Source organism: Equus caballus, chromosome 8, assembly GCF_041296265.1.
Source record: "Equus caballus isolate H_3958 breed thoroughbred chromosome 8, TB-T2T, whole genome shotgun sequence".
NCBI lineage: Eukaryota > Metazoa > Chordata > Mammalia > Perissodactyla > Equidae > Equus > Equus caballus.
The window spans coordinates 3,019,909-3,037,604 of record NC_091691.1 but is presented as its reverse complement, the minus strand read 5'-3'; the positions used below and the strand labels follow the sequence as shown (position 1 = coordinate 3,037,604).

At 56.8% G+C, this 17,696-nt stretch overlaps 1 protein-coding gene and 1 pseudogene across 1 annotated transcript; one reads left to right on the top strand and one right to left on the bottom strand.

Annotated features, from left to right (window-relative positions):
• Positions 1 to 1,642: 1,642 nt before the first annotated feature.
• LOC100053714 (cationic amino acid transporter 4-like) lies at positions 1,643 to 7,802 on the top strand. The gene is given in 4 exon segments (XM_023646735.2): positions 1,643 to 5,794; positions 6,229 to 6,821; positions 7,076 to 7,184; positions 7,285 to 7,802. Coding segments are annotated over 4 exon segments (1,857 nt in total). The 5' UTR covers positions 1,643 to 4,812; the 3' UTR covers positions 7,458 to 7,802.
• Positions 1,997 to 16,149, bottom strand: LOC100630726 (P2X purinoceptor 6-like; annotated as a pseudogene).
• Positions 16,150 to 17,696: the final 1,547 nt, after the last annotated feature.

The following is a 17,696-nucleotide window of genomic DNA, read 5'->3' as shown; positions in this document are numbered from 1 at the left end:
AAACCAAAAGCCCAATTAAAAATGGGCAAAATATCCAGACACCTCACCAAAAAAGACGTACAGTTGGAAAATAAGCCTATGAAAAGATGCTCCACATCCTATGTCATTAGGGAATTGCAAACTAAAACAACAATGAGATGCCAGTACACACCTGTTAGAATGGCAGAAATCCAATACACTGACAACACCAAATGTTGCTGAGGATGCAGAGTAACAGGAGCGCTCATTCATTGCTGGTGACAATGCAATATGGCACAGCAAGTTTGGAAGACAGTTTGGAAATTTCTTACAAAACTGAACATAGTTTTATCCTATGAATCAACAACCACACTCCTTGCATTTACCCAAATGAGTTGAAAACTTCTGTCCACACAAAAACCTGCACACGGATGTTTACAGCAGCTTCATTCATAATAGCCAAAACTTGGGAGCAACCAGGATATCCTTCAGTAGGTGAATGCATAAATAACTGTGGTTCATCCAGACAATGGAATATTATTTAGCGCTAAAAATGAATGAGCTATCAAGCCATGAAAAGACAAGGAGAAACTTAAGTGCATATTACTAAGTGAAAGGAGCCAATCTGAAAAAGCTACATACTGTATGATTCGATTACAACTCTATGACCTTCTGGAAAGGCCAAACTGTGGAGACAGTGAAAAGATCAGCGGTTGCCAGGGGTTAGTGGGGAGGAGGGATGAAGAGGTGAAGCACAGAGGATTTTTAGGGCTTACTGTAATAGTGTGCACACGTCATTCTACATTTGTCAAACCCATGGAATGTACAACACCGAGTGAACCCTAATGTAAACCATGGACTAGGTGATAACGATGTGTCACTGTAGGTTCATCAGTTATAATAAATGTACCAATCTGGTGGGGGATGTTCATAGTCAGGGAGGCTGTGCATGTGTGGGGGCTGAGGGAATATGAGAACTCCACCTTCTGCTCAATTTTGTTGTGAACCTAAAACTGCTGTAAAAAAAAATAAAGTCTATTTTTTAAAAATCTATTGGCCATAATTTTAAATTGGTCATAAATTTTTAAAAATTATTTTCCCATGTTTTTGAATTCTCAATTCTATTCCATTGATCTATGTCTATCTTTATGTCAGTAACACACTGTCTTGATTCCTGTAGCTTTATAGTCAGTTAAGAAATCAGAACATGTAAGTCCTCCAACTTTGCTCTTTGTCAAAATTGTTTTGGCTCTTCTGGGTCCCTTGCACCTCCACATGAATTTTAGGATCAACTTGATGATTTCTGCAAAATAGGCATTTTGGATTTTAATAGAGATTTAACTGAATCCGCAGACCAATTTGGGGGGTATTGCCTTCTTGACAATATTAGGTATTCCAGTCCATGAACATGGGATGTCTTTCCACTTATTTAGGTCTTATTTAACTTTTTTCAATGATATTTAGTAGTTGTCAGTGTACAAGTCTTGCATTTCTTATGTTAAATTTACTCTAAATATGTTTATACATAAATTTTTTTGATGCTTTGTAGGCAGAATTGTTTTCTTAATTTCATTTCTGGATAGTTCATTGTAGACGTATAGAAATACAATTGGTTTTTGTATATTGATCTTGTGTCCTGCACCTTTCCTGAATTGGTTTATTAGTTCTAATATTTCTGTGTGGATTCCTTAGTATGTTGTCTAGGAAAGATCATGTCATCCGAGGCTAGAGATAGTCTTAGTTCTGCCTTTCCAACCTGGAGTCCTTTTGGTTTTGTTTTGTTGGTTTTTTGTTTTGTTTTGTTTTACGGGTTTTTTTTTTTTTTTTTGAGGAAGATTAGCCCTGAGCTAACTACTGCCAATTCTCTTCTTTTTGCTGAGGAAGACTGGCCCTGGGCTAACATCCATACCCATCTTCCTCTACTTTATATGTGGGACACCTACCACAGCATGTCTTTTGCCTAGCAGTGCCATGTCCGCACCAAGGATCCAAACTGGCGCACCCCGGGCTGCCAAGAAGCAGAATGTGCAAACTTAACCACTGCACCACCAGGCCGGCCCCTGGATTCCTTTTATTTCATGTTCTCACATAATTGCCATGGCCAGAGCCTCCAGTAAAATGTTGGATACAAGTGGTGAGAGGACCTCCCGATGTTGTTCCTGAGCAAAGGGAAAGCTTTCGGTCTCTCACCACTGAGCACAACAGCCGAGGGATTTTCGTGGATGGTCTTCGTCAGTTTGGGGGGGAGCGGAGGTCCCTTCTATTCCAGGTTTGTTGACTTTTTTCTGTGTCTGTTGAGACAATGGTGTGGTTTTTGTCCTTTATTCGATTAGTCTGGCATACTACATTGATTTTCATATGTTAATTCAATCTTGCGTTTCTAGGATAAATCCTACTTGCTAATTTTTATATGTTGCTGGATTCAATTTGCTGGTACTCAGTTGAGCAATTCTGCATTTATATTCATAAAAGATGTTGGTCTGTAGTTTTCTTTCCTTGTGATGTCTTTGCTGGGTTTGGTGTCAGGGTGCTCCTGGCTGTGTAGGATGAGGTGGGAAGTGTTCTCTCTTCTTCTTGTATTTTTGGTGCTTTCTCTTCACTGCATCTCTAGGTGTTTCTCAGTGTAACTGCCTTGCTCACTGGGGTCCAGCACTTGGCCCAGCCATGTCCCTAGAAGTTTACAGTTTACTGCGTCGACCACACTTGACCACGAATACCCATCGGATATTGGAGCCTGTGAAGAGGGTGTGGTGAGAGCCCTTCTCTGGGTAGATGAAAAGTCAGTGCTCTGAAACCCTGCACAACAGCTCTCATGTGGCCATCAGTCAGGCCTTGGGGGAGCTCCTGCATTTTTCTGGGTTTCTGTGAAGGCGTTTCAGAGCAAGGAGCATCTGCTCAGTTATGCTGAGGCCACACAGGAGCGAGGTGCGGGAGGTGTCACCCCTGCAGGAAGTGGGAGCCCATCTGAGAAGCCCCTCAAGACAGTGTCAGCCACATACCAGAAGGGAGCAAGGGGCTGGCTAAGGCAGAGTGTTCCAAGTGGCACCATCTTGCCTGGGAGTCCACCACTCTGTCACCAGCCTGCTGAGCCAGACAGCCTGTAGAGGCCCCTAACGTCCTATCCCACAAACCACATAGAAACCTGACAACATGGAGAGAGTTCTGGGGGAAGAGGATGACTGTTTTGGTTTTGCTTTTCTCGGATGGATTGTCCTCATTTTGCTGTAAACAAGTTCACACCCTGTCACACCAGCCTTTCCACTTTCAAAGGAGTGGAAAGAGCAGAAGGACAAAGACCCCTCAGCCCCAGGAATAAATAAGCCTCGGGGCTTTGTGATGGTCACGTGACCAGACATGTGATGTGTCCCCATGATGCAGGGACTGGCATGAAGCAGATGCTCAGTCCATGACACCTCTCACAGATATCCACAAGTAGGGAGCCATTGTTTGGGTCCCCTAGGCTTGACAGTTGCTCCTGGGCTGGGAGGGGCTGCCATTGATGTCTGAGGGCCCCTAGGTGTGCCCTAAGCTGGAGGGCTGGAGGTCGTCCCCAGGGCTCTGCTTGCCTCCTTTCAGGACACTGTCTGTAGCTGGAAGCTCAGAACAGCCAGCATGAGTTCTGCCAATTTACAGAACACTCCCCACAGCCGGGCGCTCCCTTGTCAGTGGGTGAGGGTGGCTTACTGCCATCCCATTGTGCCAGAGGTCAGGGACTGCCCAGGGCCTCTCAGCCACATTCAGACCCTCATCTTACCAGCGTCTTGCCTGACTCCCGCAGCCCCAACACCTCCCAGGGTCGAGGGGCCTGGATGGTGCCCAGCTGGTGGGGTCTGTGTGTTAGGATGAGGAATCATGTAGGGTATCAGCAGCAGTGTTAACTGGGTGGGCTCCAGATCCCTCCCAGACCTGGACCTTAGCCTCCACCCACCTCCTGAGGCCACCCTGGTGACCTGGGCTAGTCAGTTACCCTGTGGCCTGGGCTTCCTCATCTGTGAGCCAGGCACAGTCATAGGGCTTCCCCAGAACCTGGTGAGCTCTTGTCTTGACCGTGTGAGGTGTGGGCAGGGTGGGCTGAGTGCGTGTGGGACTGTGAGGCAGGGTCCAGTGCTGGATCTGGCACCCAGGGGTGGAGCAGGCCCAGCGTGCTGAGGGGCAGCAATGGGGACAGCAGGGGATTCAGAGCAAGTCCTGTGTGGTTGAACTCAGCCAGAGAGGTCATGAAGCCTAGGGTACCTAGGGACAGCGGTGTGGCAAAAGTTTCTCTGGCACTGGTGAAGCAACAGTGTGTCAAGGTGCAGGGTGGGGACGCAGGGCCTTGGCATTGGGCGCAGGGCTCAGGGTGCCCCCCACTCCCAGTGGGGTGAAATGATAGACCAAACTGGAAGGCAGGGGATGGGGCATGAACATCACTGTCTGAGGTCAGGTGGCCACCTGGGTGAAGCCCAGGGCCACAGCATCACTCCAATCCTGGGTCCTGGAGGCCTGGCCCCATTCTTGGGAAGCCTCAGGTTTCCAATGTGCTCTGGGATCCCAGAGCACAGGAGGGGTTCCTAGCCTGGCTCCCTGGGGCTGTCCCCTCCCCACTCTCAGGACCCCTCCCAAACACCCAGTCCCTTGCTCGAGAGGCAAGCCGAAGGGATCCCCACACTTCCCTGTGGCCTCCTGCCTACCCGGCTGCCAGGCCCTGAGCCTGCCTCATCCAGGCCTCCAGCTGCCAGTGGTTCCAGGCTTGGGTCCCCAGGGCAGGGTCAGAGCAAGGACTGAAGGCTGGTCAGGACCCAGGGAAACCTGTCACTCCCCTCTCATCCTTGTAGGTGCCAGCAGCTGACTTGGTGCTCCTCTCAACTGCCCACCATGGCCCGGGGGCTGCCCAGCACCTCCAGCCTGGCACGCTTCTGCCAGAAGCTGAACCGGCGGAAAACACCGGAGGAGCCCACCACAGAGACATCACTGCGGCGTTGCCTGAGCACACTGGACCTGACACTGCTGGGTGTGGGTGGCATGGTGGGCTTTGGCCTCTATGTGCTCACAGGCACCGTGGCCAAGAGGATGGTTGGCCCTGCGATGCTTGTGTCCTTCAGCGTGGCCGCTGTGGCCTCCCTGCTCACAGCCCTATGCTACGCGGAGCTTGCAGTGCGTGTGCCCTGCAGGGGCTCTGCCTACCTGTTCACCTATGTATTCACGGGTGAGCTGTGGGCCTTCCTCGTTGGCTGGATCATGCTCATCCAGTGCCTCCTTGGTGGATCCGCCGTGGCCCGCATCTGGAGCAGCTACCTGGATGTCATCTTTAGCCACCGCATCCAGAGTTTCACTGAGGCCCATGTGGCCATCTGGCAGTTGCCCATCCTGGCCCGGTACCCAGACTTCTTGGCTGCTGCCATCATACTTTTGGTCTTGGCTCTCATCTGCTGTGGAGCCCGTGTCTCTTCCTGGCTCAACCACACCTTTTCTGCCATCAGCCTGGCCATCATCCTCTTCATCATCATCCTGGGGTTTGTCCTGGCCCGCCCGCACAACTGGAGTGCTGAGGAGGGCGGCTTTGCACCCTTTGGTTTCTCTGGCGTCATGGCTGGTGCTGCCACCTGCTTCTACACCTTTGTGGGCTTTGGCGCCATTGCTTCCTCCAGCGAGGAGGCCCGGAACCCAAAGCGAGCCATTCCTATGGCCATCGCTATCTCAGTTGGTCTGATGGCTGGTGCCAACATCCTTGTCTCCACTGTGCTCACCCTCATGGTGCCCTGGCACAGCCTAGACCCTAACTCAGCCCTTGCTGATTCCTTCCTCCAGCGGGGCTATAGCTGGGCGGCCTTCATCGTGGCAGCTGGTGCAATCTGTGGTAAGGGGCTCTTCTGAACAAGGTGGGAGGGAACAGAGGGGTGGGACCCCTGGAGGCTTAGGGCACACATCTCCATCGGGGCCTGTGCTCCCAGTTGCATCCTGGGCCCATGATTAAACTCTCTACCTGGACACCTTGGGAGGGAGCACTCACCGCCCCTCCCAGTCATACACGGAATGTCAGTTCTGGGCATGTGCTTCCAGATCCTTCCAGGCAGAGGGATTCAGTCCTCGTCAGATTCTCCAGTGGGTCTGTCACCTAAACTAGGGATGTCCCATTCCTGGGTGGTGAGGGGGAGCAATCCAGCACCCACTCTCAGAGCCCAGACAAACTCATGCCCGTGTTCCCAAGGGGCCACCCATGCCCTAGTCCCCAGCAGCAGCCCCCGATGGGCCTGTGCACCATGGTGACCAGTCTCCCACCCTCCTCCACAGCCATGACCACTCTCCTGCTCACCATCTTCTTGTTCGTGCCACGCATGCTCTGTGCCATGGCTGCCGACGGGCTCTTCTTCCAGGTGTTTGCCCGCGTGCACCCCCGGACATGAGTGCCTGTGGTGAGCCTCCTGGTGTTCGGGATTCTCATGGCTTTCCTGGCGCTGCTGCTGGACCTCCAGGCACTGGTCCATTTCCTGTCTATTGGAACACTTCTGGTCCTCACTGTCCTGACCATTAGCATTATCATGCTACGCTTCCGAAAGTCCCCTCCATCCAGTTCTCAGGGCCCAGGCAGCCCTGTGGGCAGAGAGCAGACCTCAGCCCCTGAGCCCGGGCAGCTGCGACCAGCCCTGAGGCCCTACCTCCGCTTCCTGGGTGGGTGCAGGCCTGGAGTCGCTGTGGCCTGGGCCCTCGGTGTCCTGGTGGCCTCAGCCATCACTCTGGACTGCGTGCTGGTCTTCGGGGACTCGGCCCTGCACCTCCCGCCCTGGGGCTACACCCTGCTGCTCCTGCTTAGCTCCGCCACGTTTCTGCTCAGTCTTCTCGTCCTGGGGGCCCACCAGCAACAGCACCGGCAGGACACCTTTCAGGTACTTCCTCCAGCCAGCACCCACCGTGCTCAGCCCAGCTGGCTCCCTTCGCCCCTTCCTCCTCTGCCGTGGCAGGATGCACCAGGGCTGCAGGGTGGGGGAGGCCAGTACCCCAGCCCCCTCTCTCTGCATGGCGGGTGGGCCCTTGTCTCCAGAATCTCCAGAGGCAGAGGAAGGCTCTGTGGACTCCTGAGAAATCAGGCCCTGGGCCAGCAGCCCTTCCCTGCAGCCCAGCCCTGCCCTTGTCCCCTCAGGTCCCCATGGTGCCCCTGACTCCCGCCCTGAGCATCCTCCTCAACATCTTCCTCATGCTGCAGCTGAGCTACGTGGCCTGGCTGTGCTTGTCCATCGGGCTGCTGATTGGTGAGTGGGGGCCAGGCTGGGACCCCAGGGGGCTGCAGGAGGAGGGCACACAGGGAAGCAGGGCTGGGACCTGCCCCTCAGGCTTATGCCACCCTTGCAGGACTTGTGGTGTATTTTGGCTATGGCATCTGGCACAGCAAGGAGAACCAGCGGGAGCAGCCGGGGTTGACTGCCACACACGGCAGCCTGGAGGAGATGGTGCCAGCCCTGCAGTCCCCCAGCCAGGCACCGGCCCAGGAGCCCAGACTCACGGAGCAGCCCTCTAGTCCATGAGGACTACTGGGACTTGACTGCCCTCCCCCACCTCCTTGGGAGGCCGGAGAAGCTGGCAGCCCCTCTATCTGGGGTAGCTTGGGTTTGCAGGCCTGCCCATGCTGGGGGGTCCTCAGGACCTCAGGACCTTAGCCCAGGTGCCAAGCTTTGAGTCTTGGGGAGTGGGCCATGGGCAGCGCTGGTGTGGGGGTCTCTTTGCCCAGCGTCTTCCAGTTTACGACCAACTCCAGCTACCTGAGCAGGTGGAGTAGGGCGGGCAGGGAAGAGGCCCGAGTCCCAAGGATCCACAATAATAACAGATCGGCCAGCAATGTGGCCTGCTGCTGTGTCCACTGTGGGGTCTTTGTGATCCTTAGTCCTTACCTGTCCCCAGGAACCAGATGATTATCTCCAACCTACAGCACATTTGACAAGGTTCTATAAGGTGAGGGTGCCAGTTCTGGGACAGCCCTGAGCCAGGGACATGGCCAGACCTCGGTCCTGGGATTCTGCCCTCAAGCCAGTGCCCTCTGCCCAGCTCACAGGGGAGCTACACATACCAGGCATAGAGGGGTCCCTGACAGGGCGGGGCCAGGCTCCCTGCCAGGCTCCCCACATGTCCCCTTCGGGGTAGATCCAGAGAGCAGAGCCTGGACCCCAAGGAGGCCGCCTAGAAAGGGCAGTGCAGTTCCAGGGTTCCCTCGGTTTCCCAGAGCCCCCAGAGAGCAGGGCAATCCTGAGGCCTGCCCTGGATGGAGAGGGCTCCCTGCCCGGGCACATACATCTCTCAGGCACAGGCCCACATGGCCCACATGGTCCCCTGGGCATGCATCCACGTGCAGACTGAGGGAGCAGCTGTTTCCCAGCCCAGGGCGGCCAGCAGCTTCCAGCGGCGTCTCTCCCTGCCACTCCCTCAGGGCTTTGTGACAAAAGCTCAGGGTGGGACACACGTGTGCCTGTGGGGACACAAGTGCCTGGGCCTGCTCCAGGTACCTTCAGCCTACCTGGTGACAATGGGACCCCATCTTTGGGGGTTCCCAGGCCCCAGAGGGGTCTTGGCTTGGCTCCTGCAGCCCCATCCCTCCCCTCCTGACCGTGGGCCCAGGACATGGGGAAATTCTCCAGCAGGCAGGACTTAGGCCCCCAGGAGGATTCCAGAGCCTGAACCAGGTCAGCCTGCTGGGGGCCCCGTGTCCTCTGTTAGGGACATTCTCTCCAGCCCCTGGGCTCCCACTGGGGTCTTGGTCAGAGCGTGGTCCTCGTGCAGTTGCTCTGGCTGGAGTAGGCAGCTGCCCAGACATATTCTTGGGTGTGACCTTGGGCAGCAGTGACATATGTGTCCAGATATACAGCCTCCCCACCCCATGGCTCCCAGGAGCCCAGTGAGCAGGTTCCAGGGCATTGGGCTGGGGGTTACAAAGGAGACAGACAGAAGGACCCAAAGGACCCCATGCCCACCAACTCAGCCCCTCTGCTGCTCCCATCCCAGCCCTCCACAGCCCGAAAGCTAGCACCAGGAAGGGGCTGGTACTCATCAGCTGAGCAGGTATGGGCCCAAGAGGGTCCTGTGCCCTTAAATGGGGTCCTAGGAGGTCGGATCATCTGCCCACCACACTCCTCACTCCGTGGATGAGGCCCAGAGCTGGGAGGGGCCCTGACCTGGGAACCCAGCACAGAGCAGCTGCCACAGCTCCTCTTGTCAGGCTGCCTTCTCCCTGGCCTTGGACTCTGGCTGCACAGACCCCAGTGCGGGGCAGCTGAGAGGGCAGGGGCTCTCCCTGTCAGAGGGTGCCAGCAGGGGGAGGAGGGCTGGGAGCCAGGCAGGCCCAGAGGCGACCACCGCCAGTGTGGTGGACAGCTGGAGAGCGGGGAGCTGCTGGGAACACTGGAGACGGGGCCTGGGAGAGCGTCTCCAGCCCCAGGCGGAGCCCCACTGGACCAGGGCCCTGCATCTGTTCCCTGCAGTCTCTACACAAAACTGGCTTCTGTGGTCCCCAGGCAGCACCTGCCGAGGCTGGAGCTCAGGGAGGGACAGTCTATCTGGGAGCTGAAGGGTAGAATTCTCCCCCCACCTCTGCCCTGGTCCTGCCAGGGCTTCAGCCATGAGTAGCCAAAGTTGGACCCCCAACCTTTCCAGTCCTCAGCCCCCAACCAGCAGAGAAAGGCTACAGGCCTCAGGAATGGGCCAGCGAGTGGGTGCCAGTCCCACCCTGGTGACGGTGTCCAGCTCCCAGCAGAAGCAGTGGGGACAGGTGCTGGGCCCCGTCTAAGGCACCTGGGCAGCCAGATGTGGGGGTGGGGAAGCCGCCTGTCTGCTCAGGGTTGGCAGTTCCCTTTGGGGCCTTTGCCTGCAGATGAGGACAGCAGGGCGGGGCTCCAGCCACCATCCTCCAAAGTGTAGCCCAGGGTCAGGCAGGCCCGCAGCCCCCTCCTCATGCTTGGTCCTCCAGTAGAAATGGGCTTCTCCATCCACGTACAACAGCAGTAGGTCACAGAAGGGGGTGATCTGGGAGAGGCAGAGCAGACACACGGCCTGGCCCCCAAACTGCCATCCCACCGCCTCCCCAGCCCTCACCCCAAGACTCAGTGTCAGCCCTGAGAGCCCGGGGGTACACTCAAGGGGCACATGGTTGCCAGCAGCTAGAGGGAGCCAGGATGGTCAGACTCACCACACCCAGCCGGGCCGCTCCAGTGCCCAGAGCGAGGGTTGTGAGGATGAGCCCGAACTTCCCTGCCTGAGAGAGACCTGGGCTGAGCCTCTCTGCCTGTGGCTGTCATTCCTCCCACCCCTCACCCCTGCCCACCCCACCTGCCCCAGCCTGGCCCCTACCTGCCCAGGGACGAGGATGTCAAAGCAGATCCCGTAGAGCTGAGCAGGCTCCGGGCCTCCATGCCTGAGGCCTCCCCCCACTGAGCGGCTGTTCTGGGGCAGGAGAGAGTCCAGTGGCTGCTCTGCCCACTCCTGGGTGGCCTGGCCCTCACAGGCCTCATCTTACTCATCCACTGACTCCATCCACCCCAGCCTGAGTCCTGGGTCTCAGCCCTGTGTCACTGCTGACGACACAGGGGACAAGCAAGCTGGGACCTGCCTCTCAGAAGCTCCCTGCCTGCTGAGGGGACGGGGATAGAGGGGTCCCTAAACAGACACTGGTAGTGGGGATTGAGGAGGTGGGGCATCCCGGGGCTGTGGGGTCCAGAGAGGGGCACTCACTCTCCCCGGGGAACCAGGGAAGACTTCCTGCCAGGAGACCCTCAGGCTGGACTCCCAGGGCTCAGGGAGGAGCTCTAGGCAGAGACAGAGGGCGGGGAGAGTGCAGAGGGGAGGGGAGCAGGGTGTGGGCGGGTCCAGCCCCACATGGTTGCACAGGGCTGGGGGGCCAGCGAAGCCAGGCCAGGAGGACCCAGCAGGCAGTGTCATGGGCGTCACCTCCAGGGCTGGTGGCTGTGTGCACATATGTGTGAGGGTGACGAGGTGACATGAGGGGGCAGAAGGATGGGACAGTCTCCTTAGGAGCCTCAAAGACATGAGAATATATGCAACGCAAGAGCCTTGAGTGCATCTTGGATTAAAAAATAAAAGATTTAGGACCATTTCTGGCACAGCTGGGGAAATTTAATATTAGATTTATCTGCCAATGTTAAATTTCCTGAGTGTGAGAAGAGAACAGCGGTCACCTGGGGAAGGTCCTCATTCTCAGGACAGCAGTGAGAGGGGTGAGTGTCTGGATACCTGCCACTTACTTTCCAACAGTTTCCTGTGAAATCCATCTAAATATACCCGGTTCTCGAGAGAGGAAGAGAGAGAGGAAATGGGGCAGAATGGTGAAAAAAAAAAAAAAAAAACACAAAAACAAGTGTGGTGAACCCAGATGAAGGCTACATGAGTTTTTGTGGGACTAATCTTTGAGGTTTTCTTTATATTTTTGTAATTTTTAGATAAAACCTTAAGGGAAAAGTAACAAGAAAGCCCCTGTGCCGTGGAGGGAGGTGCTGGAGGCAGGGCGGAGTGGAGGAGGGGCTGGGGTGAGGGGTCCCAGCTGCAGCAGGGTGTGGGGACAGACGGGGTGTAGGCCAAAGGGCTCAGGAGGGAGGCTGGACGGAGCCTGTGCTGGGGGACCTGGAGCTGAGAGACCCCCTCCTGCGCTAGGACCCCCTCACACGTCCAGAGCGTCCAGAGGGATGGGCCAGGCTGTGGTCTGTCCCGGCCACCACAGGAGGACAGGTCGGGGAGGACCTGGCTGAGGAGCAGCGGGCGGGCAGTGGGGCCGCACCTGAAGTTGTAGCTCCACTCCTGCAGCTGGAAGGAGTCGTGGGGCTGGCAGTCCGAGCCCCTGGCGTCCAGGTCACAGTCCCAGCGGACGTGGATGCCACAGCACCGCCCTGCACACAGTGCATCACTGCTCCACCAGCACGCAGGCCCCAGGCCCTCTTCCCGAGGCCTCCCGGAACCCTGACCCCCACGGGTCCACCATCAATGCCAGGTCCTCAAAGACACCTCCAGCCATGGCCATGAGGTCCCGATGCAGAACACAGGACAGCAGGGGCTGAAGCGTGGGTCACAGCAACAGAGCTTGAAATAGGTGGTGTCCCAAGTCTCTAAGCCAGTGGACCTGAGAGGGGTTGGGGCCAATGGTCGGGCCAGGAGGGGACAAGGATGATCAGGGCCAGCCAGGACCCACCATGCTTACTTGGAGAAGCTGAACTTGCTGAAGGTGACAGTGATTTTGATGAACAGCGTGAAGTTCTCAGCCTGGACCAGCAGGGGCTTCCTGCAGGTGGGGGAGGTAAGGGCAGGCTCTGCGGGTCCTGGGACCCTGCCCTGGATGTCAGAGACACTTACACAGGCACAGTGTCACTCTCCATGGGGCACCAGCCCCAGATCTCACAAGTCCTTTGGGTCCCCTTAGAGATCACACACTGGCCCATTTTTGTGCCTTGAAAACACAAGACAAACTCCAGGCCTCCAATCCCCATAGGGCCTGGGACGGGCGTGGGCAGGGGGCTGCTGGCAGAAAGAAGAGACACAGAGACACCACCAGGCCTGCACGTGGGAGCAACACAGGGTCCCAGCCCAGCCCCCTGAACCCCTATCCCCGTGGAGGTGCTAGAAGACAGGGCCCACAGTCACCGTGGCTGTGCATCCCCGTCTCCCCTTCAGGACAGTCCTCGTCACCCAGCAGGTCCCCAGTGGGATGAGGGGGCTGAGGTGGTGAGAGAGCAGAGCTGTCCAGGCCCAGGAGGTGTCTCCCCTGAGTGACCCAGCCCTGCAGTCCCCAGGGACACACCCCTCCCCTGCTTAGCCCCCAGGTTCCCTGAGTTTGGGGCACATGGGAAACCTGGAGGGTGCAAATAAAAGGAGGTGGTCAGAGGGGGAGGGTGAACAGCTCCCCAGCCAGATAGGGGTGCAGCGCTGTCTCCCAAGGCAGAGCGAGACTCCTTCCCTCCCGACAGTTCTGTCTCCGGGGGAGGGGCAGAAGTGACTCCTCGAGGCCCAGCTCCTCTGGTCCAATTCAGATGACAGAATAGGGACCGTGGAGGGACTCTGGGAGGGTGAGTCATGCCAGGGTGGACATGCTGGGCGTGGCACACAAGGGGCGGGACCCTCCTCAGAGTGGTCTCTAGGGACATGGACCCCACACACTGGCCAAGGAACCACAGGCCAGTCCCTTCCTGACTTGTTCTGCTGTAAACAGGGACATTAGTGCCTGCACAAGGTCACAGAGTTCTGGGCATCAGCCAGGAGGGGATGGGGACAAGCTCTCTGGGAGTCCCAGACCTGGGAGAGGAAGCACCCTCAAGTGTCAGGCACTGGCACAGACATGGCTCTGCTGTCCCTGTGGTCTTCTTGTGGACCCCCGGTGCACTTCACGTAGCAGCCAGGCTGAGCTTTCACAGGTAACACCATCAGAGCCTGCCAGCCTTTGCTTGCCACCCTTGGAGGCTCCTTTTCCATGATGGCGGCCACCTAGTCCCTGCAGATCCTGACCGCTGCCCAGCCCTCCCCTCCCTTCCTGGGTGTGCATCCCCGACACATGCAGAACTGTCATGGGTAGCACATGGTGCCAGCCACCCTTCCCCACAGCCCATGCTTTTTCCTAGGCAGAGCTCACCACCTGCTCTGCTGGCCCCCAGCCATGCATGCAATGAGGGGTCCACCTCCCCACTAGCCTGGGCGGGCGCCCGGCCCAATTTAGCTCTGGATCCTCAGTGCCTGGAAGCATGAGGCTCATGGAGAATTCGGGTTGAGCTAATGAGAGTGAATAGAGAAAAATAGAGAAAAAAACTTGCCTCAAAGAGGCAGACAGGGGCTCAGAAATGGCTGGAAACCCAGCCTGAATCCTGTCTCCGACACGACTCACCTACCTGGAGGCACAGGGTTGTCCTGGGGCACAAGGTCGATGACTCGATGAGGCAGGACCCCTTCCCTCCCAAACCCAGCTGCCAGCCTGGAAACCTCTGACACATCCCCGAGAGCCTGTCCAGGGCCACTCCTCGGTCAGGCCCTTCCTGAGCCCAGCCCTGTGACAGCGCCAGCACCCCCTCTGGCATCACATCCCCTCTTTCATACACTCACGACAGGGGTGGGGTCAGAGGTGTCAGCACCTGGCAGCAGCACCCAGACACCCACCTGTGGCAGCTTCACAAAGTCACCATGTCCCACCACCGGTTCCCCAGCTCCTTTTCTGGGTCATGGAAACCCCTTTGAGTTTGGTGATGACGGAAACCTGGGGGTCCATGGTCGGCTCCTGGTAGCCTTCTCTGGTGGGAAGGGCCCACCTGGGGAGGAGGCGATGGGCAGTGTGGCGTGTCCCCAGCACATGGTGAGCAGCAGCAGAGCTGGTCCCGCCCACTCAGCCCCTACACACCCTATAGGCTCCCAGCACAGCATTCAGATCCCGCCTCTTCTCCAGCCTCATTTCCACCCAAACACCCTGCACAGGCCAGACGTTTCGGCCAGGCATCAGAGAGCCATGCGCTCAGTCTGAGCTGCCCACCTCCTCCCTCACCACTCCTCCTCCTCCCCTCCCCCGGCCACACCAGCTCCTCCTCAAAGGCTCCCCTGACCCAGCACAGCTGGTGGCCTTTCTCAGGGGCCTCAGGGCTGCAGCTCTCACAGGGGTCAGGGACTACATCCTGCCCTCCCGGAGCCTCCTGGGCAGGGCAAGACCCATCCTGCTCTGTGCCCAGAGCGCAACACGGGGCTGGGGACAAGGCCCAGCAAAGGAGGCAGTTGGGCACACAGGAGGACACAAGCACATGGCTCGCTCTTGTCCCTGCTGGCCTCTAGACAGACAGAGATCCTTCCTTCTGCCCCTCCCCTGTCCAACATGCTCCCTCCACCACCACCATCCCAGCCCCTGGAGAGTCAGACCCCCAACCCTCAGCCCAGCAGGACCAGTCAGGGTCCCTCCAGCCAACCCACCCAGGAGCCATTCTCTCACCCACCACATAGACCAGGACCCCGAGCTGCAGCAGCCTCTGCAGGGTGCCCACCCGCCACTTCCTGCTCATCACTTACTTCTCAGTTTTGTAATCCAGAAGCCCCAGCCTGTCCAGGCCCCTGGGGAGCCCCTGCTCTCAGCTCCTGCTGGCTGCTGGGAGCAGGAGTCAGCACAGCAGCTGCAGCCCCAGCTGAACAGGAGGCAAAGCAGGGGCCGAGGCCAGGCCAGGCCAGGCCAGCTGTTAAAGGGACACTCGGGGCAGGATCCAGCCCCACCCCAGCCCTGGGCTCAGTCCCAAACCCCAGCTGCCCTGGGCCTCCCTTCCTCCCCACACTCCATCTGCGGGGCCCTGGGGCACCGACAGGAGCAGCCCCTCTCCCCTGTCCTTTGACCTCACTTCCTTGGGGGTGAGGGGATGACAGGGTTATAGGTAATTTGAGAGGGTGCCATGGTGGTGGCAGAGCCCAGGAGGGGCCAAGGAAAGCTTCAGGAAGAAGGGCCCTCTGAGCTGACACTGCAGAATCTGAAGTTCAACAAGCGAAGCTGGGGAGGGATGTTCCTGGTGGAGGAAGCCGCACACGAGAAGCTGGAGCAGGAGAGAGAACGGGGACCCACAGAGAGAGAGTGAGACTCTGGCTCCAGAGAGGTGGCTGGCTGGCTCTGCAAGGTCCCCCAGGCCCTCCTGTGGGATGCTCCTGCAGAGCTGCCCCACCCCTTAGCGCAGGGACTAAGCACAGCTCTGGAGTCAGGCAGGGTCCCCAGTTCGCGGAAGGCGGGCGCTGCTGGACCCACGTGGGCGGCAGGGGGAACAAGCGCCTGCAAGGCGCCCAGCCCTGCGTCTGGCCCGTGGCGCGCGCCTTTCTGCGCCCTGGCCAGGAGCAGGCTCAAGGTCAGTGCAGTCCAGCTGCGGAGTCCGCAGCCACCAACAGCCCGGGGTTGCCCGGGCGACCGCCACGGGGAGCGCGTCTCTACTGGCTGCGGGGGGCGCCTGTCCGCGGCCCGCCACATAGGATTGGTCCATGCGGCCGGCAGGTCCGCCCACATCCCCGGCCGCCCTCTAGGTGCCGCCTGACTCAGTCCCAGCCGAGAACCCGCGACTGTGAAATGGACGGAACCATGAGGGTACCTGCGAGAGGTCGGAGGAGAGTGAAGAGCAGGAGGAGGAGGCGGCGGCCCCTGGGCTTCCTGCAGGGGTCCCGGGGGCCGAGGAGGGTTCGGACTCGGAGTTGGACTCCGATCTTCAGACAGCAGGTGCCCGGTTAGAGGGTTCAGGTCTGTCTCCTCACCTTGGGGCTTCTAGGCAGCGGTGGAGGGGGCAGGCTGGGGCGGAGGGGGCAGGGGACCCGTGTCCAGCAGAGACCCATCCCTCCCTGGGACACCTTCTGGGCAGCGCTCCCGGAGATGCTCTTGGCAGCAGCAGTTGTTCCGCCATTAGAACACGCTTCCAGAATGATGTTAAAAAGCAAAAGCTCAGCCAAACTGTCTAAGAAGGGGTTTCCCATCTCTTCCTGAAATGGGATCAGGGCTGGGTTTTCCCCACCCACAGGAAAACTCAGCTAATGGATGTAGGGAACTTAGAGAAGGAATAATCAAAGGAAAAATAAAACAGTGTTCAGTTTTTCTTATTCTAAACTGATCTAACAGGTTCATCTTGTTCAAAATAATCATTGTAAAATACACTTGGTGATAATAGTTCATGAACAAGTGGCGCCATTTTACACGGGATGGGAGGGAGGAATCGGGAGGACTCTGTCATAGGGACCCGCATTAACCATGAAGAAACAGTGTCCTTTCAAAGTGAAGTGAGGTTAGTTGTAAATTTAAATTGTAAGCTCTATGGAAACCATTTAAAAACTGTAAAGAAATCTAATTGACACACTAAAAGAAAAAGTGGAATCATATGAAATGCTCAGTTAAAACTATAGAAGGCAAAAAATAATTTTAAAAGTGCAAGACAAAAAAGGGAAGATCAAAAGAAATGGATAGAACCAGTTAGAAATATGGTAGATAGTAATCCAATTATTTCAATAATCACTTTAAATAGGAATGATCTCAATGCGGCCAGTAAGAGAGATTTCAGACTAATATGAAAAAATAAGAGTGAACTACATGCTGTCCAGAAGAAACCCACTTTCGTTGTAAAGACACAGCTGGATTAGGAGTAAAGGGACAGGACAAGATTAAGTCAGGCTAACACACATCCAAGGAAAGCTAGAGGAGCTGTGTTAATTTCAGACAAAGCAGATTTCAGAACAAGGGAAATTCTCAGGGACAAAGAGGCATTCCATGATGTGAAAGGGGTCACTTCTCCAAGAAGACATGACAGTCCTTAACATACACGCCTCTAACAACAGAACATCAAAATATGTGAGGACAAACCGATAAAACTGCAACCAGAAATAGACAAATCCACTATCACAGTGGATGGACACAGAACCAGACAACTCCCCACAAGAGCACTAAACACCGCTATTTCAGTGACTGACAGACGCAGCAGGTAGAACCTCAGGAAGGATGGACTGGACGGTGCCACCCATCTACTGGAGCTCAGTGACACTCATAAAACACCGCATCCAACACAGCAGAACACCCAGGCTCCAAAGCTCACAGAAGGGGCCCGCCTCGTGGTGTAGTGGTCAACTTCCCACACATCAATCCAGTGGCCCGGTGTTCATGGGTTCTGATCCTGGGCACAGACCTACACATGACTCATCAAGCCATGCTGTGGCAGCATCCCACATACAAATTTGGAAGATTGTCACAGACGTTAGCTCAGGGCCCATCTTCCTCACCAAACACAAACAAACAAACAAAAACT